This window comes from Pseudophryne corroboree, chromosome 6 (assembly GCF_028390025.1).
Source record: "Pseudophryne corroboree isolate aPseCor3 chromosome 6, aPseCor3.hap2, whole genome shotgun sequence".
In the NCBI taxonomy this organism is placed as follows: domain Eukaryota; kingdom Metazoa; phylum Chordata; class Amphibia; order Anura; family Myobatrachidae; genus Pseudophryne; species Pseudophryne corroboree.
The window spans coordinates 672,861,942-672,880,652 of NC_086449.1; the positions used below are offsets into that span (position 1 = coordinate 672,861,942).

The 18,711-nt window shown below is 43.7% G+C and overlaps 1 protein-coding gene across 4 annotated transcripts in view; it reads right to left on the minus strand.

Annotated features, from left to right (window-relative positions):
- DOCK2 (dedicator of cytokinesis 2) overlaps positions 1 to 18,711 on the minus strand; it is a 1,781,615-nt gene that overhangs the window by 1,383,066 nt on the left and 379,838 nt on the right. For all 4 annotated transcript variants that reach the window (XM_063928256.1, XM_063928254.1, XM_063928255.1 and 1 more), the window contains exon 15: positions 12,531 to 12,629. In XM_063928256.1, the coding sequence (XP_063784326.1) occupies positions 12,531 to 12,629 (99 nt within the window). The remainder of the gene's footprint in view (positions 1 to 12,530; positions 12,630 to 18,711) is intronic.

An 18,711-nucleotide genomic window follows, 5' to 3' on the forward strand; every position in this document is an offset into this window, starting at 1 on the left:
AGGACCCCCGGAATGAACACTGCGGATATGGCCGGCAGATGGCGTTCTGCCCACTGAAGAATCTGTGATACTTCCCTCATTGCCATGAGGCTATGAGTGCCGCCTTGATGCTTGATGTACGTCACCGTGGTGGCGTTGTCCAACTGTACTTGAACAGGTCTATTCTGTATCAAATGCTGGGCCAGGTTCAGTGCATTGAATACCGCCCGCAGTTCCAGAATGTTTATCGGGAGTAGAGACTCCTCCTCGGTCCACCAACCCTGAAAGGAGTGTTGTTCCAACACCGCGCCCCAACCTCACAGACTGGCATCTGTCGTCCCCTGCTCAATCGATGGTCCTGAAGCCACCAGCTGAGTGACATCCGGACCTCTGGAGACATGATGATCATATGAGATCTGATCCGGTGAGGCAGGCCGTCCCACTTGGCAAGAATTAACTTCTGCAGAGGGCAAGAATGGAATTGAGCCTACTCCACTATGTCGAAAGCTGACACCATGAGACCTAGCACTTGCATTGCCGAATGAATCGACACTTGCGGACGAGATAGGAAGCATCAAATCCTGTCCTGAAGTTTCAGGACTTTCTCCTGAGACAAGAACAACTGCTAGTTGTGAGTGTCCAATAACGCTCCCAGGTGCACCATGCTCCGAGCAGGAACCAGGGATGATTTCTTCCAGTTGACCAGCCACCCGTGAGCCGTCATGAACTGGATAGTCAGATCTAGATGACACAGGAGAATTTCTGGGGAATTTGCCAGGATCAACAAATCGTACAGGTATGGTAGGATCCTGACTCCTTGACGGCAGAGTGTAGCCATCATGACCTCCATTTCTTTGGTGAAAACTCGGGGAGCCGTTGTTAAACCAAAGGGTAACACCTGAAATTGGTAATGGAGGTTGCCCACCGCAAACCTCAGGTACTGCTGATGAGACACTGCAATAGCAATATGCAGGTAGGCATCCTGTATGTCCAGGGAGACCATATAGTCCCCAGGCTCCAAGGCCAGAACAATAGAGCGTAGAGTTTCCATACTAAACTTGGAGACCCTCGCATACTTGTTCAAGGACTTGAGATTGAGAATGGACCGCGAGGACCTGTTCGTTTTTGGGACTAGAAACAGCAGTGAATAGAATCCCTTGCTTCTCTGAGCCAGAGGCACCCGTACTACCACTCCTGTGGTCAGGAGGGATTGTACCACCGAATGAAGAGTGTTTGCCTTCATCGGATCCACAGGGACATCTGTCAGGCAAAATCTATGAGGGGGACGGTTCTTGAAGGGTACGGCGTAACCTCGAGTGACGACTTCCCTTACCCAGGCATCTGAAGTGGTCTTCAACCATTCCTGGGCAAAACCTAGAAGTTGGCCCCCCACCCTGGGATCCCCCCAGAGGGAGGCCCACCCCGTCATGCAGCAGGCTTGTCAGAGAATCCATATCCACCGACCAGGATCTCAACCAAAGGATACGTAGAGCCAAGATGGACGTAGTGGCAGCCTTGGCCGCCAGCACCACAGCATCGGAAGCCGCCTCCTTAAGGTACAGAGAAGCCGTTGCAATATATGAGAGACATTGTCTAGCATGATCAGAAGTGTTAGAAGGCAGCTCCGCCTCCAGCTCCTGAGCCCATGCTTCAACAGCTTCAGCAGCTCCTGTTGCTGCAATGGTTGGTCTATGCACAGCCCCCGTTAGGGTGTAAATCGCTTTCAAACAACCCTCCACACGTCTATCCGTCGGTTCCTTCAGAGAGGTGACGGTAGTTACTGGCAGAGCTGAGGAAACTACCATGCGTGCCACATGAGAATCTACAGGTGGAGGAGTTTCCCAATTTTTACATAGCTCCGCAGAGAGATGATAGCGAGCCAACCGTCTCTTATGCGGTGAATTTTGTCCCTGGATTTACCCAGGATTCCTGACGTATGTCAGCCAGGTGTTGAGAATGAGGTAAAACTTGTTTAACCACCTTCTTAATTTTAAATCTGTCCGGGTTTTTAGAGACTGCCACAGGCTCAGGTTCATCAGAGACCTGAAGAATGAGCCTGATAGCCTCAATCAAATCAGGGACATCCACCAGTGACTTCCCTTCCCCATCAGAAGCATCAGAGTCAGTGTTTGTGGGGTCAGTATATGCACCATCCTCCTCAGAGGATGTGTCCGGAACAGCGGTGGATTGTGAAGAAGTAGCGGCCCATTTAAAAGATGCCTTAGTCTTAGGTGGGCGAGAGTGAGACCTATTTTTAGTCAGCGATCGGTTCAAGTGCTTTAACTGTGTTGAGATTTGATCCGCCCACGGCAGATTGACTGTAGGGACCATAAATTGCTGCACTGGCATAGGAGGTCCCACATGGGTGGTCATTCCGAGTTGTTCGCTAGCTGCATTTGTTCGCTGTGCAGTGACGAGGCAAAAAAACTGCACTTCTGTGCATGCGTATGTGGCGCAATGAGCAACTGTGACGTACTATTACAACGAACTATGTAGTTTCACACAGGGTCTAACAAAGTTTTTCAGTCGCACTGCTGGCCGCAGAATGATTGACATGAAGTGGGCATTTCTGGGTGTCAACTGACCGTTTTCAGGGAGTGTTAGAAAAAACGCAGGCGTGCCAGGAAAAATGCAGGCGTGGCTGGGCGAACACAGGGCGTGTCTGTGATGTCAAAACAGGAACTGAACAGTCTGAAGTGATCGCAAGCGCTGAGTAGGTTTTGAGCTATTCTAAAACTGCACAAAAAAACTTTGTAGCCGCTCTGCGATCCTTTCGTTCGCACTTCTGCTAAGTTAAAATACACTCCCAGTGGGAGGCGGCATAGTGTTTGCACGGCTTCAAAAAATTTCTAGTGAGCGAACAACTCGGAATAACCACCTGGGGGCGTAAATTTTGTTACCAGTGTATTTAACAACGTGGAGAAGGTAGCCCAAGGTGGGTCATTAGTTGCCCCCGGTGCTACCGACCCACTGGGGGCTAAGGAACCCCCTGAACCTAAACTCTCTGCTGCCATGTTTTCCTCAAAAGTGACTGCAGTATCACCACCACGCAATGTGGGAGAAGCCCCAGTTCCGTTGCCCCGTGTAGCAGCTGACATAATGATAAGCTCAATATCAGGCAACCTAGTACAATTTTAGCAGCGATATACCTAGCAAGAACTCCCGGTGTATCGTGACTTTCCTGTCAGCACAAACCAGGAATCCAAGAGATATATGGTGACTATAAATCACATAGAAAAATACACAGTAAGTATATCTATTGAAATACCTATATCAGTTCACAAACCTGACGCACTTAGCCCCCTCAGGTTAAAGAATATAGGAGTAACAAGCTAAGTGAAATACACAAGATGGCAGCCATGCAGCAGCTACATGTACACACACACATATAGTCACAATTGTACAATGCAGAAATTATACCAGACAATAAAACTGCACTGGACTAGCAATACAAAGTAATACTCAGTATAGCTATACATGTAAATACGTAGTAGATATAACAAAACACAGTAGATAATGGATGTATATCACAGGGTGTTTGTACCCCGCAACCCTGAATGTATGCACTCTTTCTTAACTAACACTGTCCCTTGACAGGTAGAATACTTAAGTGTCCTGTAAAATGCACAGCGCTGGCGAGCAGGCGGCTTTACAGAGGAGGATTTGCCCAAGCAGTCCCAGGAACAGCACAGCTCCGTTGTGATGGCGGCTGACAGGGAGTGAGGGAGAGATTTGCAGCTCCAGGGCAGGAACATTTACCCAAATGGCGCCCTGGGGCTGGGGGAGGGACTACAGGTTAGGCCTTATCCCCCTGCTGGCTTCCACACCGGGCACTGCGGACTATAATAAAAAATGGGTTTTATAGAGAAAACCCCCCACCTGTGCCGTGTCCCAATGGCTAGTGGATCGGCTGCCCTTTACAGTGTCCATGCCAGCACGCTTGGCCCGCCTCCCACGGCCGCACCGGATCCCGATAACAGCGGGCCAAAGAGACCCCTTTCCTCCCCTTGTACCTGCGGCCACGCGATCCCGGAGGACAGCAGCGAGTGTGTGACTGACCTAGAAAGACACCGGAGCCTCCTCTGTAGTTAACCGGCAACCAGGGCGCGAGAGTATGCAGCGCCGCTGGGGGAGTGATGGAGCTGCAGCAGGGGATGTCTGACTGACATCCAGTACAGCTGCAGCCCTTGAAGTCTTCAGATTTCTTCTTTCTTCTGAAATTAGCTTATAATATGGGCTGCAGGAGCAGCCCTCCTGTTGATGTCCTGCTTACTGCATGGCACCAACTTACGAACTGAGCTCCTGTGCATAGAGGCGGGGTTATAGAGGAGGCAGGGCCGTGCATCTTGGGAACAGTCAGAGCTTTGAGCCTGTTGGTGCCTTGGATCAAGATCCTACTCTGCACCCCGATGTTAATCCTTGTGGAGCCCAGTGTACCCCGCAGCAGAAATCAAATATAAAGACCTTGCTTGTTCTGAGTTATACTCCATAAGAACTCTTGGGTAAATTCCATCTGGCCCGGGAGATTTTTTCATCTTCATTTTGTTTCGTCGCTCACAGACTACTTCCTCGGCAACGGTACATTATCATTACTTACGTCATTCACTACCTCCATCTGGTCCTCTCTAGTAAATACTGATGAAATTATTTTTTGCAATATTTCTGGTTTTTGTTTGTCAATGTCATCATTAATCAATACTCCTAACTCTCCTATTAAAGGTCCTATATTCTCTTTTTTAACCTTTTACCGTTAATATACTTAAAAAACTTCTTAGGGTTTGGTTTACTCTCCTTAGCTATTTGCTTTTCATTTTCTATTTTAGCTGCTCTGATTTCTTTTTTGCATTTCTTGTTACATTCCTTGTAGTAGTGGAAGGACCCATTTCTTCCTTAACCCTCTTATTAAGCCACATCGGTTTGTATTTAGAACTCCTGTGTTGCTGCCCATGGGACTAAATTTATGAGTATATTTATCGAGCAAACTTTTAAAAGCATTCCACTTTTCAGCAGTGTTCTTACCATGAAACAAAGTATCCCAGTCAATGTTCATTAGTGCTTGTTTCAGCATGTTAAAATTAGCTTTTCTAAAGTTAAAAGTCGTTGTTGAAGCCTTATAATGATGCGTTTGAAAACTAGTATCAAATGTGACCATATTATGATCGCTGTTTCCCAAGGTCCCCCCTACTTTAGTATTTGATATTATCTCCACATTATTAGTTAGTACTAGGGCCAGAATAGTCCTGGTTCTAGTAGGTTCTTCGATTATTTGAATGTATGAATTGATACCCACTATATCTTTTGGAAATAATTATTTCTATATACCATGTGCACTGCATGGCGTGAGACCCCTATATACTTATCTATAGTGTTATTCCCATATATTGTGTACTGTATGAGGTGAAACCACCCTGTAAACCTAGCTATAGAGTTGTTGCTATACGCCATATGTACTGCATTAGTTGATACCTACTATATACCTATCTACAGTATTATATTTGAATAGTATTCTACAAGAATGTGCGGACACTCCCCTTGCCCAGCTTCGGTTCACTGTCGCTATTCAATATATGGGGGTGGGGGGGGGGACGTTTGGGGACCAGTGCTCTTTCTGGCACAGGGCATCAAAATATCCAGTGACGGCATTGTAAATAAGTTTATTTTTGAGATACATAAAAACATGAACATAGAATTTGGCGGCAAATAAGAACTACTTTTCCTATCTAGTCACATGTACATGCGCACACTTACACACTAGGGTTACATTTTTGTTGGAAGCCAATGAACCTACGCAAGCACAGGGAAAATATACAACCCCACACAGTTAGGGCTCTGGTGGAAATCAAACATATGACCCCAGTGCTGTGAGGCTGTAATATTAATAACTGCCCAATTCGTACTGCCCATAATGACAAATTGATCTAAGATAACGCCGTAGGGGATGGTATCGGTATCCCGGTGCTTGGGATGCTGGCAGTTAGAAGACCTACACCTGCTAGGTATGTATTCTAACCCTCCCTCTCTACCCCCTAACCCTCCCTACCCACAACCTAACCTTAACCGCTTAGTGCCTAACCCTCACCCTCCCTCCATGCAGCCTAACCCTAAACCTCCCTCCTTACTGCCTAACATTAACCCTCCCTTTTAAGTGCCTAAGACTAATCCTCCATCCCCGCAGCCTATCCCTAGCCCCCTGCCCCCACAGCCTAATTCTAACACTCTAGTGTCAAAACCTAACCTACCCCTTATAAGATGAGTGCACTTTATTTGTTTTTTTTTCCACAGCATTTGGAGAGTCTTGAGTGCTGCCCTTCCCTTGCTGTATTTGGTCCCCCGTCCGGAACAGGACCCATGGGAGGGTACCAGGAAAAAATACTGGGCCAATTGGTTAACTGTGTGCCATCCACCTGCATCTTTGTATATGTGTTTGAATATTAACTGTATCATATGGCTATCACTGTGATGTCCTCTGTATTTTATGGAAGTTACTGATGCATTGTGTATTATGTGGCAGCTACTGTGTTGGTCTCTGCCATATATTATGGTCAATGTGATGATCTCTGTATTAAATGTTGATCATTGATGCTCTGTACATTATATTGCAGTCGCTGTGATGCTCTCTGTATTATATGGTAGTCACTGACATTTCAGTGTTTAAAATGTTGACAGAAAGCAAGCCAAGGGTGACTCTCGTATCAGAGTCTCTACGCTGGATGACTGAAATCCTAGCTTTATCCATGTTTATTTTGTCTTGTTACTATATAAAGACTAATGGGTCTCTGTAAAATGTACATCTTCTGACCATCTTGTACTTCTGTATCAGCTTGTATGCTGTGGAGTAACTTTTAAAAACATTTCAGCTGAACAATAAACATATAGTTGCTTCAAAACACTGACACTTGCATCCTGTGACAAGAATAGCCAACGCAAAACACTATTTCGTTCTTTGGCAGTTAAAGGTTGAGCCCAGTGTCTCAAAGATCAAGCTTTTTCCCAGCAAACAAGTGTAGACTGGTCCATGGTAGGGACCAGTTGTAATTTGTCAGAATCCAACCAGGAGGATGGTCCACTCATACCCGTAAGTAAGCAGTTTAAGGTGCCGGTGAAATGAGCCTGTCAGGAGCAGTTCCAGGTGCCAGTATAGGGACCTAGTAGTGGCTGTGAGTTACCCACCCATGACGCAGCGGGATCGGTCAGTAACAGGCAGTTACTGACCATGAGAGTGGAGAAGTAAGCCAACCGGCTGCTTAAGGGTGTGAAACCTCCTTTATGCACAACAAATCTGTGTGGAGCGTTGTCATCAGGTCGCAGTGAAAATGTTATCAATGACACTGAACAGTCGCTTTTTTTTTTTTTTCAGATGATGCCTAGGTTGTGAGTGTTTTGCAATAAAAAAAAAGGGAATTTAAAAACCACTGAAATAATGGGCTGATAAATGTGCCTAACAGCATTTTGTATTGCTGACTGTACACAGTACTTGGTAATGACTGGTGTTTACCTGTATGAAAGAAATCAGGCTCTGAATATAAGTAAATTCATTGCAGGTGGCACCTAAAGCTGAGCATTTTAATTATTTTTGTATTTTTGTTTTTCATTTTACTTGTCTCAGGGAACCCTGGAGTTAGCGCTCTACGTCAAAATAAATAGAATTCTATTGTAAAGACAAACAACTCTTTATAATACATTCTAAATAGAGAAAAGCTCTTTACTAATTGATTATAAACTACTGTTTATTTTTTGTTTTAGCTGGAAGGGGGTCTTTAAATGGTTTTAGCAATTTCCCATTTAACTGTTTGTAGTTGTTTGTATGATACCCGTGCATATTAAAATCACTGGTGTCTACTGCAGCAAGAATGTTTCAACTTTTGATGGGTATTAGTTGCATTCAAAGGGCCTCAGCCATGCGTCATGGATCTCGTGATTTGTAAAGCGCAACAGAATATGCTGCGCTATATAAGATACTGTAAACTAATAAATAAATACATTTGTATTAAAGTGCGCATATATTGCAGCCAGCATAGGCAACTTAAAGCATTTACAAGCAGTGCTGAGGTGGCCACAGCTTGTCCGTTTATCACTTATGGCCAAATGGTAATGTTACTGGGTGGTAACAGCACCCTAACAAGACTTTATCACATAGAAAAAATGTCCTATGGGTGTGCAGACATAGCTGCAATCTATTCAGAGGTAAGCATATGCAGAGAGAGATTTCAGTTGGATCTCCTGCATCAAGGATGGGGCTGGGGCTGGGGCTACCAGAGATAATGATAACCACCGCTATATAAGGAAAGTTTCATTCACAAGAAACACTGCACAGTAACTGCACATACTTTCCTATTTACAGCCAGAATCTAAATCTTTAGATGCACATAGCTCTCTGGATGCACTCCTTATACAATCGGCGTCACTGACTGATTGTGAAATCATCAATGCAGATTGTATGCGTGTGAGTGCATGCAGAGAGACCGTCAGCATATCCCGTAAATACCCCGGTGACCCAGTCCAATTCTGGCCTGAATAAAGCAGAACACACTGCTTAAGATGCCAACCTTCTCTTCCGGATCCTGGGTCCATAATTTGCTATGTCCTATAAAAGTAACATGAGTTACTTTAAAGGGATGCGTTTGCATACCGTCATTTGGGATGACTGCGGTCAGAACGCTGACGCCGTAATCCCAACACTAGTCAGAAGACCAGCTCCAGAACTCCAACAGCGTTCACACTGCTGTCGTCGGAATCCCGACGGACGGCATCCCAAATGTAAATATGCTGGGGCTGATTAAGGTAAGGCCTTGAAGGGGATGGGGGATAGGTATAGGCAGCACAGGGGAGGTTAGGGTTAGTCTGCAGAGGGGTTAGGATTAGGTTCGGGGGGGGGGGGGGAGGGGGCTAGGGCTGGGTACGGTTAGGGTTAGACTATGGGGGGAGGGTTAGGGTTGTGCTTTAAGGGCGGTGGTTAGGGTTAGGGGAAGAGGTTTAGAATACTTGCCTAGCAGGTGTCAAGATTTTGCACGTCCAGTTGCCGCTGACAGCATCCCAAACACCAGCATCCCGTGCCCAACCCACTTTGAATATAGTTATCCACTTGTGTTTATTGCAAAAGTCACAATTAATTAAAGCTCAGCAACTATGCCGGAATCCATACAGTGATACGGTATACCAAGAATGCTATGCTAACCAGACCTCAGAAACCTTCTTCGTGGAGTCTTTTAAAGTATATACAATAATAATTACTAGTTGTGTTAAACAGGCAAAACTTTTTTCCTATTTACACTGCTTGAGATGAGCATAACACAAATCTTCATCTGAGAGTCTTTCAAGTAATTTCAGTTCTAAAAATAACGCCATGAATTTGGATAGTTTCCCAGATCACACAGAGTTTAATGATTATCTCCTCCATTAGTCATTTTCTACGGAATCAAGACCGGTCAATTTACATACAATTTTCAGAGAATAATCATACTAATAACACTTGGATCATTTACAAATTGAGTGACACAAAAAACCTGCCAATTTCTGCAAGGGCTTGACAAGTCACGTAATAATACCCATTTTCACACTCCTAACTATATACTACTTGTTGGAAACAAGTTGACACTGTACTGGCAAAGAATACAGAGAGTAGCTTTACAATAACTGTCAGTTTGCTACATACTGTATATTAGTAGCTACTGAGCATGGGAATCTGCAGCGCTTTCAACTCTCTACTTGTATTCAATTTGCTGTAGCAAGTATACACAAACACTAACAAAGGTGCCAACTATTTAAGGGGTTTCCATCCGCAGTTAACTTGGTTTGTACATACTGTATCATCCTGCTGCATTTTATAAGTCTGCTTTCCAGCTCTCTTGGGTGAAGGGGGTGTGGCCCGCACCCGGGTGTCACCCTCGGTAGGGGTGACACCAAAGTGCCGGCTCTTCTGCAGTGACAGGAGCTGGGTGTTGCAGTGTGATATTCTCCGGCAGCACCCAGCTCCTGTCACAAATGGAGAGCCGGCACTATATGCTGGTCACGCCCCTAGAGTGACGGAACAGAGATCCCCGCAAGGCCATACCCCTTTTTCTGGTGACCGTACCTCCAGCACAGTGAGAGTAATGCAGAGTGTGCACCGAGTGTCACAACTCTGCCTAAACCCTAACATTTCCCCTACTGCCCGTCCTTAACCCTTCCTCCAGTGACCTAACTGTAACCCTCCAACTAGCTCCTAGTCTTAACCCTCCTTTCCAACAGCCTAATCCTGTATCTCTGCTCTCGCAACCTAACCTTAATGTCAGCATTCTGCAGATATTGACATGTTCCATGCTGACATATCACCTATGTCGATATATTAACTGTCGACATTGTGGTATAGACATTATCGTGTGTATTCAATTGTTTGAAAAGTAAGTTAGGTGTCTGTTGCTTCCTATCTAATAGACCGTAAAATCCAGACACCCAACCGACTTTTCAAACAATTGAATTTTCCCCTATGACTATCATTGTGACTGTAGACATGGTGACTGCATCTCTCTATTAAGACCTCTACATTATGCTTCTACAGTGTGTCTGTCAACAATATGACAGAAGTGGTTTAACCCCATGAGTGCAGAGAGGAAGGAGGGAGAACAGGTTACCAAAGCCCAGACCTGTTTGGATGTCCAGACCAGCCAGGGAGGCGTAACCTAAGTTGGTGTGGCCACACCCTTCTCACTTATTCAGAAATCCTCATGATTCAGTACCAGCCAGGTGGAGCTGGGGAGGGGAGGGGGATGGCATGCATTGTTAACCTGTACATTTCCAGCTATACAGCAATATGGACATTTCAGAACTTGATAAATCTATATATATATATAAATGTGAAAGCCCTCACTCACTCACTCACTCACTCACTCACTCACTCACTCACTCACTCACTAATTCTCTTACTTTCCGATATGTTAGGAAGATGAAATCTAGTGATGAGCGGATTCGGTTTTACTCGGTTTTACTCGGTTCTCAAAACGGCATCTTATTGGCTCACGGATGTCACGTGTTTTGGATAGCCAATAAGATGCCGTTTTGAGAACCGAGTAAAACCGAGTAAAACCGAGTAAAACCGAACCTCGCTCATCACAATCTAACATAGGTATTCTGTCGGTGGGAAATAGGAAAACTACGTAATTAGAATTTTAATAAACCTCCCCAAAGGGGATGAAAAGGGGGTTGACATAATGACGTCTTCACCGATGCTTGGCTTGTGTTGCGTGAACGATAATGCCCGAATGGACGATCGGATCAAAATTTAGGATGAATCTCCAGTGTGTAGAATTTAATAAACTACAAAAATGGCCCTGTCCCTTTTTACCATATCTGCTACGGGTGCTCCTCGGGTAACGACAAGAACTATGGATTAATATTTACTTACATTAAGAAGTCTCAAATTTACATCTCTATAGACTGACCAAATTTTTAAAACTCATTAATATTTACAACCGTGAAAATCAGAAACTCCAGTGTGAAGAATGGGTAGTACACAATAATTGTGAATGTCTCCAGACAAACAAATGTATTTATTGATGTAGAAACAAAACATTTAAAAGAAATCAGCAGCAAATAACACATAAGGCAGTTTAGGTCCAAACCATATGATCTAGAGCATTCTGATCTAATACCCCACGAGACTGAAGGCTGAGAGTGATTTTAGGGGGTCATTCCGAGTTGATCGCTCGCTAGCTATTTTTTGCAGTGCTGCGATCATGTCAAAACTCCCCAAAACTGCGCTTGCATATGCACCGCAATGCGCAGGCGCGTCGTACGGGTACAAAGCGGATCGGTGCTGAGTGATGGATTTAACGAAGAATCCATTCGCACAACCGATCGCAAGGAGATAGACAGGAAGAAGGCGTTTATGGGTGTCAACTGACCGTTTTCAGGGAGTGTTTGGAAAAATGCAGGCGTGTCCAAGTGTTTGCAGGGATGGTGTCTGACGTCACTTCCGGGACCGGACAGGTTGAAGTGACCTACTCAGAAACTGCACAAAACTTTTTGTACCACTCGGCTGCACAAGCGTTCGCACACTTGCAAAGCGAAAATATACTCCCCCATAGGTGGCGACTATCTGATCACAGCGCTGCAAAAATAGCTAGCTAGCGAGCGATCAACTCGGAATGACCCCCTTAGTCAGGTGCTCATGCCCACAGCTATTTTACACTACTTCAAAGGCAATCCTATGTTTCCTTCTATTTTTTGTTGCTGCAGTGTTTTGAATTTTATTACAGTCAATACATTTTTGAAAGCATCTGTGTAGAACCCTCTAGTTCCCATTCAAATCTGATGCATCTACGGAGGCTGTTGATTAAACTGCTGCAGTGTTTGGCTAAACAGAGGAACAGTCATTTTGTGTGATCATCACATAAAGAACCTCTTGGCTTCATGTTTTTACCAGAGAGCCTGTTGGCTGTAGGTAATAATGAATGTAATAGCAGAAGACTATTAAACAACTTCATGGATCACTTTGAAATGATGCTGTAGTTAAAATGAAAAGAAAGTGCCAATTACCCAGATAAACCCAACGTGATAAATGCTTCCTTTTTTACCTTTACAGTTTCCATCCAGCGTGGCTGTTTGATCTGATAGTACAGAACAGATCTATATTCGCTCACTGGTTTGTCCCCGGCTCCCAAGCAGATCGCACTCTGAGCACAGAAAAAATAAAAGAAAGCATGGATGTTATTTATTCCAGTTTAACAATGATACATGGCTACAGTGTGCATGTGCATTTACTTTTAGCTTGCTAGATTTATTTATTATTCTACCGAAAAATCAATGTAACTGCAGCCATTGTTATACTTACAACAAAGTTTATGTACTTAAACATCTAAGGCACAGGTTCTCAAACTCGGTCCTCAGGACCCCACACGGTTCATGTTTTGCAGGTCACCTGTAGATTTTTAAAATGTGGCAGTTGGTGATACACAGTGCAGCTGCTGGGTGACATGGAAAACGTGAACCGTGTGGGGTCCTGAGGACCGAGTTTGAGAACCACTGATCTAAGGGAATATGTCTGTGTAAAAAAAAAAAATATGATTGAACATTTAGCGGTATACAAAAAAATAAAAGTGAAGCAAAGTGATATAATTACCACATTAATAACTAAGATATAATGAAAGGCCTAATTCAGAGGTGACACTATGCCGATTCTTGCACAGTTGATTTTATTTTATATTGCACATGCATCGCGAGTGGTTACCGATGACGGTTGCAGCAGGGATGCCATCAAAAATTGTGAGGCCCGGGAATCAGGGCCGTAACTAGATATGTGCGCAGGGGGCACCGCATATAGCGCTGCAGGTTAGGGGGCGCTGTTGACAGCACTTGTCAATTATATTTTAATTACTTTCATCTTGCAGTTTCCCCCCACCCCTTCTGTCACTATTACCTATACAACATTCATGAATTTAACTTGGTAGCGCTTTGTTATTCAGTTACACTGTCCTTTATTACATTTTCTGATGCAGACATATCCAGGATTTTAAGCTATTGCCTGTGGCATTGCAGTCAGATACTCTATTTATTGAGCTATCTACCCTTGCATAGAAAGCATGAGAATCCTAAGATAGAGAATTCTGACTATTTGAAGCTTGCCTTGTACTTTGTGAATAAATGATCAGCATTGCAGCTGAGCAGATCTATGAGGTTCGATTCCCACTATGGCCCTAACTGTGTGGATTTTGTATATTCTCCCCGTACTTGCGTGAGTTTCCTCCGGGTGCTCCGGTTTCATCCCATAATCCAAAAATATACTGGTAGGTTAATTGGCTCCTGACAAAATTAACCCTAGCGTGAATGTGTCTGCATGTGGTAGGGAATATAGACTGTAAGCTCCTCTGGGGCAGGGACTGATGTGAATGGGCAAATATTCTCTGTGAAGCTCTGCGGAATATGTGTGCGCTATATAAATAACTGGTAAATAAATAAATAAATAATAAATTATAATGTGTGGCTGCCAGGGAACCATGGACAGCCTGCTTCTATCTCATGGCTGAGGAATCCCACGGAGACTGAAGGTAGGGACAGGTAGGGCAAGAAAAAACTGGACTGGCTGAAACTCCTTTACCATAAAAATGCTCCAAAAGGAGCTGTAAACATCGTTTTTAACAAATGAACCTTTCCTTTTTTTTTACAGGTGCCACTAATATACTGTAAATAGCGCTCACTCTTTCTACTATAGCCTTTTGAAAATGTCCCTCCCAAAATGGTCGATGCCTCCTCTAGCATTTAAAATAACTGTCTCCTCTGAGGCCGCGGCCATTTTGGGATTGACTTTTTCAATACTTGGAGTGGGGGCCCTCTCAGTAGCGGGTGGCGGCAGGGCCCCCTCAACTCTCTGTCAGAGCGATTACCCGTTACTGGGAAGTTGTGCCCCCAGCACCTCACTGATTGCGGTACCGGTTTGCAGTGACAATTTGAACTCAGAGAGATTGACAGTGATTACATTTGTGGAAGGTAATGGGGGGGAAGGGGGTGGCAAGTCAAATGCAGGCATGTCACAACTGTTTCGTGAGCATGCCACAATGTGGGCATGCATCTGGCCCCGGCATAGGGTTTCTCAGATGTTCGATGGTGCAATCGATGCGCAACCGATGGTCAGGGCTGGCAACAGAAATCTTGGCGCCCAATACAGTGATATCTCTGATTATTAAAAATATATATATATTTTAAAGCACAGCGGAATTTGCTGTGCTATGTAAGAAACAGTTAATAAATAAAATAAATAACATAAATATATACATATATATTTATCTAGTTTCCAGTGAAGGACCGCACACTCACTCCAAATCCTCACAATGACTGGGGTGTCATTCTCAAGGTCACAAATAGTCCATTCATGCCTCCACACAGAGCGTGGGTAGAGAGGGCACCATATATGTGCACAGGGCACCCAAAAAAATACAGAACACACCAAACCTCTAGGTTTGGTGTGTTCTGTATTGCTTGGGTGCCCTTTGCACATATATGGTCTTGACAAAGGCTCCGCAGTGAACCGAAACGTTGACTGAAACTTTTTTTTTTTTATCGTAGAGATTTCATTGGGGGAAAAAAAAGAAAAAATAAGCAATTACAGAGATGTAATACTGGAGCAAACCATTAACGTACAGGAACAAACCAATAACATACTGGAGCAAACCAATAACATACGCAAATCAGAATAAACAGTGAAATTGGTTCAACATGGGAAGTAATAAAGAGATAATAGCAACAGTATGTCTAATCTCCGGACATAAAGAAAATATAATCCTTCTAGAAAGAGACATTATAATCGCACAAAAACTTTTTGCAAATTAGTAGAAGAAAAAAAAAACTAAAATGCGGCTTGAAATAGGACTAAGTGCTTTTAGGTAAGAGAGTTGTCAGAAAGAGAAGAGAAGTAGAAGGGGAAGGGTAAAGGAATAGAGTAAAGGGAAAAGTTCCAGATAAAAAGAAAAGTGGGAAAGCATAACAGGGTAAGAGAGGACATGTGGGGATAGGATTTCAACTAAGGCCTGAGAGGGGGCATTGTGAAGCCTATACCAAGGGAGCCATGTGGAGTGAAATTTTAATACCGTATTGTTTTGCAGACTTGTAATGTATTCCATCTTTGAAATGAACCATATTATATTCAGTAGTTCCCATTTGGTAGGGGGATTAATAGCTTTCCAATTACGCGCTATTTGATATTTAGCGGCACACGAAATATGGAGGACCAATTTATTCGAGTCCTTGGATATGTTTTCAAATGGGGCACAGAGGAGTAAATTTGCAGGAGAAGGGGGGGCTGTGAGCTCAGCTAGACTAGAGATAAGGGAGCTAAACATAGCCCAGTAATGGGTAATCGCTGTGCAAGACCACCAAATGTAAAATGAGCCCACATGCCCACAGTTTCTTCAACATAAATTAGGGGGGCTTGGATACATGCAATGTAGTTTCTCAGGCACGTGGTACCGTCTAGTGTAGACCTTATAGGAGTTTTCACGTATAGCCACACTTATAGAGCATTTGGATATTGCTGTACGAGTTGAATCCTAATCCTCTTCCTCCAAGTGTGATCCTAAATCTGTTTCCCAAGCCCGTTCATAAGGTTCAGTAGGGGGAGGGTCCGATGCCAAAATAGAATTGTATAAGAGTGAGATAGTACCTTTAGCGGTGGGCCCATACATACGTACGTACATACATACATGATATTTCTAGAGGGGATGGGATTTGCAGAGGATAAAACAGACTAAGGGACAGTATAAAATGACGGATTTGTAAGTGTTGGAAATGTAAGGAGTTAGGAATACCACATTTTTCTTGCAAGTCAGCGAATGAATATAGAGCGTGCATACCAGTAATATGATAAACTCTAGTGATACCCACTGAGATCCAGGAAAGAGCCATCAAGGGAGAGAGTCCTGGTTGAAAAGCATGGTTAAACCAAACAGGGGTTAGGGAGGATGGGAAAGTGGCTAGCTTCAGCTTCTGAGTGAGGGATGTCCAGGTTTGCAGAGTCAACGCCACTGTGGGGGAGGAGGAGGAAGCCTGTGTATAATGCTTGCGGGGTAACCATGGTATATAAGAAATCGAAGAAACACCAGCCAAATCGCTTTCCAGGTCAACCCACCTTTTAGTATGTCAAGGGGAATACCATGCAATCAACTGACTAAGGCGGGTCGCATTATAGTAGTGCAAAAGAATGGGTAAGCCAAGACCTCCAATTTGTGTAGGTTTAGCTAGGATGTTTCGCCTTATGCGCGTCTTTTTGTGATTCCAAATAAATGTACCGAACGAAGATTGAAGAGCACAAAGAGTGTGAATGGGGACCTGATTGGGAGTGTCTGAAAAAGATACAGTAGTTTTGGGAGCACATTCATTTTTATCGCATTAATGCGGCCAACCCAAGACAAAAAATATGATTGCCATGATTGAAGATCCTCATGAATTGACCCAAAAAGCGATGGATAGTTAGCGCTATAAGATTTTGTTATTTGAACATCTAGATATTTCAGTGAGTGTTTTCGCCAGGAAAATTCAAAATTTGATTGCAGTAGCTTCCTAGTGCCCCCCTGAATATGGAGTGGTAGCGCCTCAGATTTTGACTGATTTATTTTATAAGCCGAAAGACTACCGTAGATGGAGAGATCGTGAAATAGGTTCGGAAGGGAGATGAGTGGTTTGGTCAGTGTTAGGAGAATGTCATCTGCAAATAAAGAAAAGGGTATAGTGAGAGCGATTAATGGACACGTCTGCAATGTCTGGGTTGCTACAAATATGAGATGCGAGAGGTTCAATAATGAGTGCGAATATGAGGGCTGACAAGAGTCACCCATGTCTGGTTCCGTCTGGTTCCGTTGGTGATTGAGAAGGAATCAGATAGTAGTCCACCTGCGTGAACCACATCAGACGAACTAAGATATAAAGCCATTATGGCTTGTAGGAATTTTCCTCAAAGACCAAATTGTTAAAGAGTTTGGTGCATAAATGGCCAAGATACTCTGTCGAAGGCTTTCTACGCGTCCAGAGCAAACACCAGAGAGAACAATTTATTGAATTTAATGTGGTGGATGATATCAATGGTCCGTCTACTATTGTCCAATGCTTGTCTGGAGAGGATAAAGCCCACTTGATCTATCAGGGTGAGGAGAATCCGATTAAGTCTATTGGATAGGATTTTGGCAAAGCGTTTTAAGTCAGTGTTGAGAAGGGTAAAGGGTCTATAATTAGCAATAGACTGAGAGTCTCTGCCAGGCTTTGCAATTACTGTAATTGTGGCTTTAGTAGTTTGAGAGTGGAAAGGTGACCCTTCCAGGATCAGATTAAACATCTTAGAAAGGTGAGGGATCAGAGATAATTGAAAAGTCTTATAATATGACATCGGAAAGCCATCTGGGTCCAGAGTTTTAGATGATTTTTACGATTGGAGTGCTGACTTTATTTTGTCATTAGTAATGGGTCTAACCAAGCCCAGCGAAGTCTCTGAATCTATACAAGAGAGAGTACATGATGAGAGGTAATCAGAAATTGAAGGATTAACCGAGGGTGTAGAGTCCGGGGACATCGAGAGATTGTACAATTTTTCATAGTAGTTTTGAAGAAAGAATTAATAGTGGTCGGGTTGTATTGAAGAAACCCTGTATCATTTTATGGCCTTAATAGCTGTCAGGGCTTTCCGAGCTTTAAGTCTGTTGGCTAAAAGTGTGTTGGCATTGTTGCTTTTTTCATAGAATTTTTGTTTAAGCCATCGTAAAGATTTCTATTTTTTTCCGGCTAGTAATGCATTCAGAGCTGCTCTGTCAACAGTGAGTTACATAGAAACATAGAATTTGACGGCAGATAAGAACCACTTGGCCCATCTAGTCTGCCCCTTTTTTTTATCCTTTAGGCAATCTCAACCCTTTTTGAACCTTAATTCTTTGTAAGGATATTCATATGCGTATCCCAAGCATGTTTAAATTGCTCTACCATCTTAGCCTCTACCACCTCAGATGGGAGGCTATTCCACTTATCCACTACCCTTTCTGTGAAGTAATTTTTCCTTAAATTTCCCCTGAACCTGCCTCCCTCCAGTTTCAGTGTTTGTCCTTGAGTTCTAATACTTCTCTTCCTTTGAAGAACGTTTCCCTCCTGAACTTTGTTAATTAAATAAAGCTTGGGTAGGGCACTTTTATGTTGGGATTCTAAATTATGGACCTCATCAGTGAGAGATTTCAGTTTTCGTTTGTGTTATTTGTTTCTGTGTGAGGCATAGCTAATGATATGGCC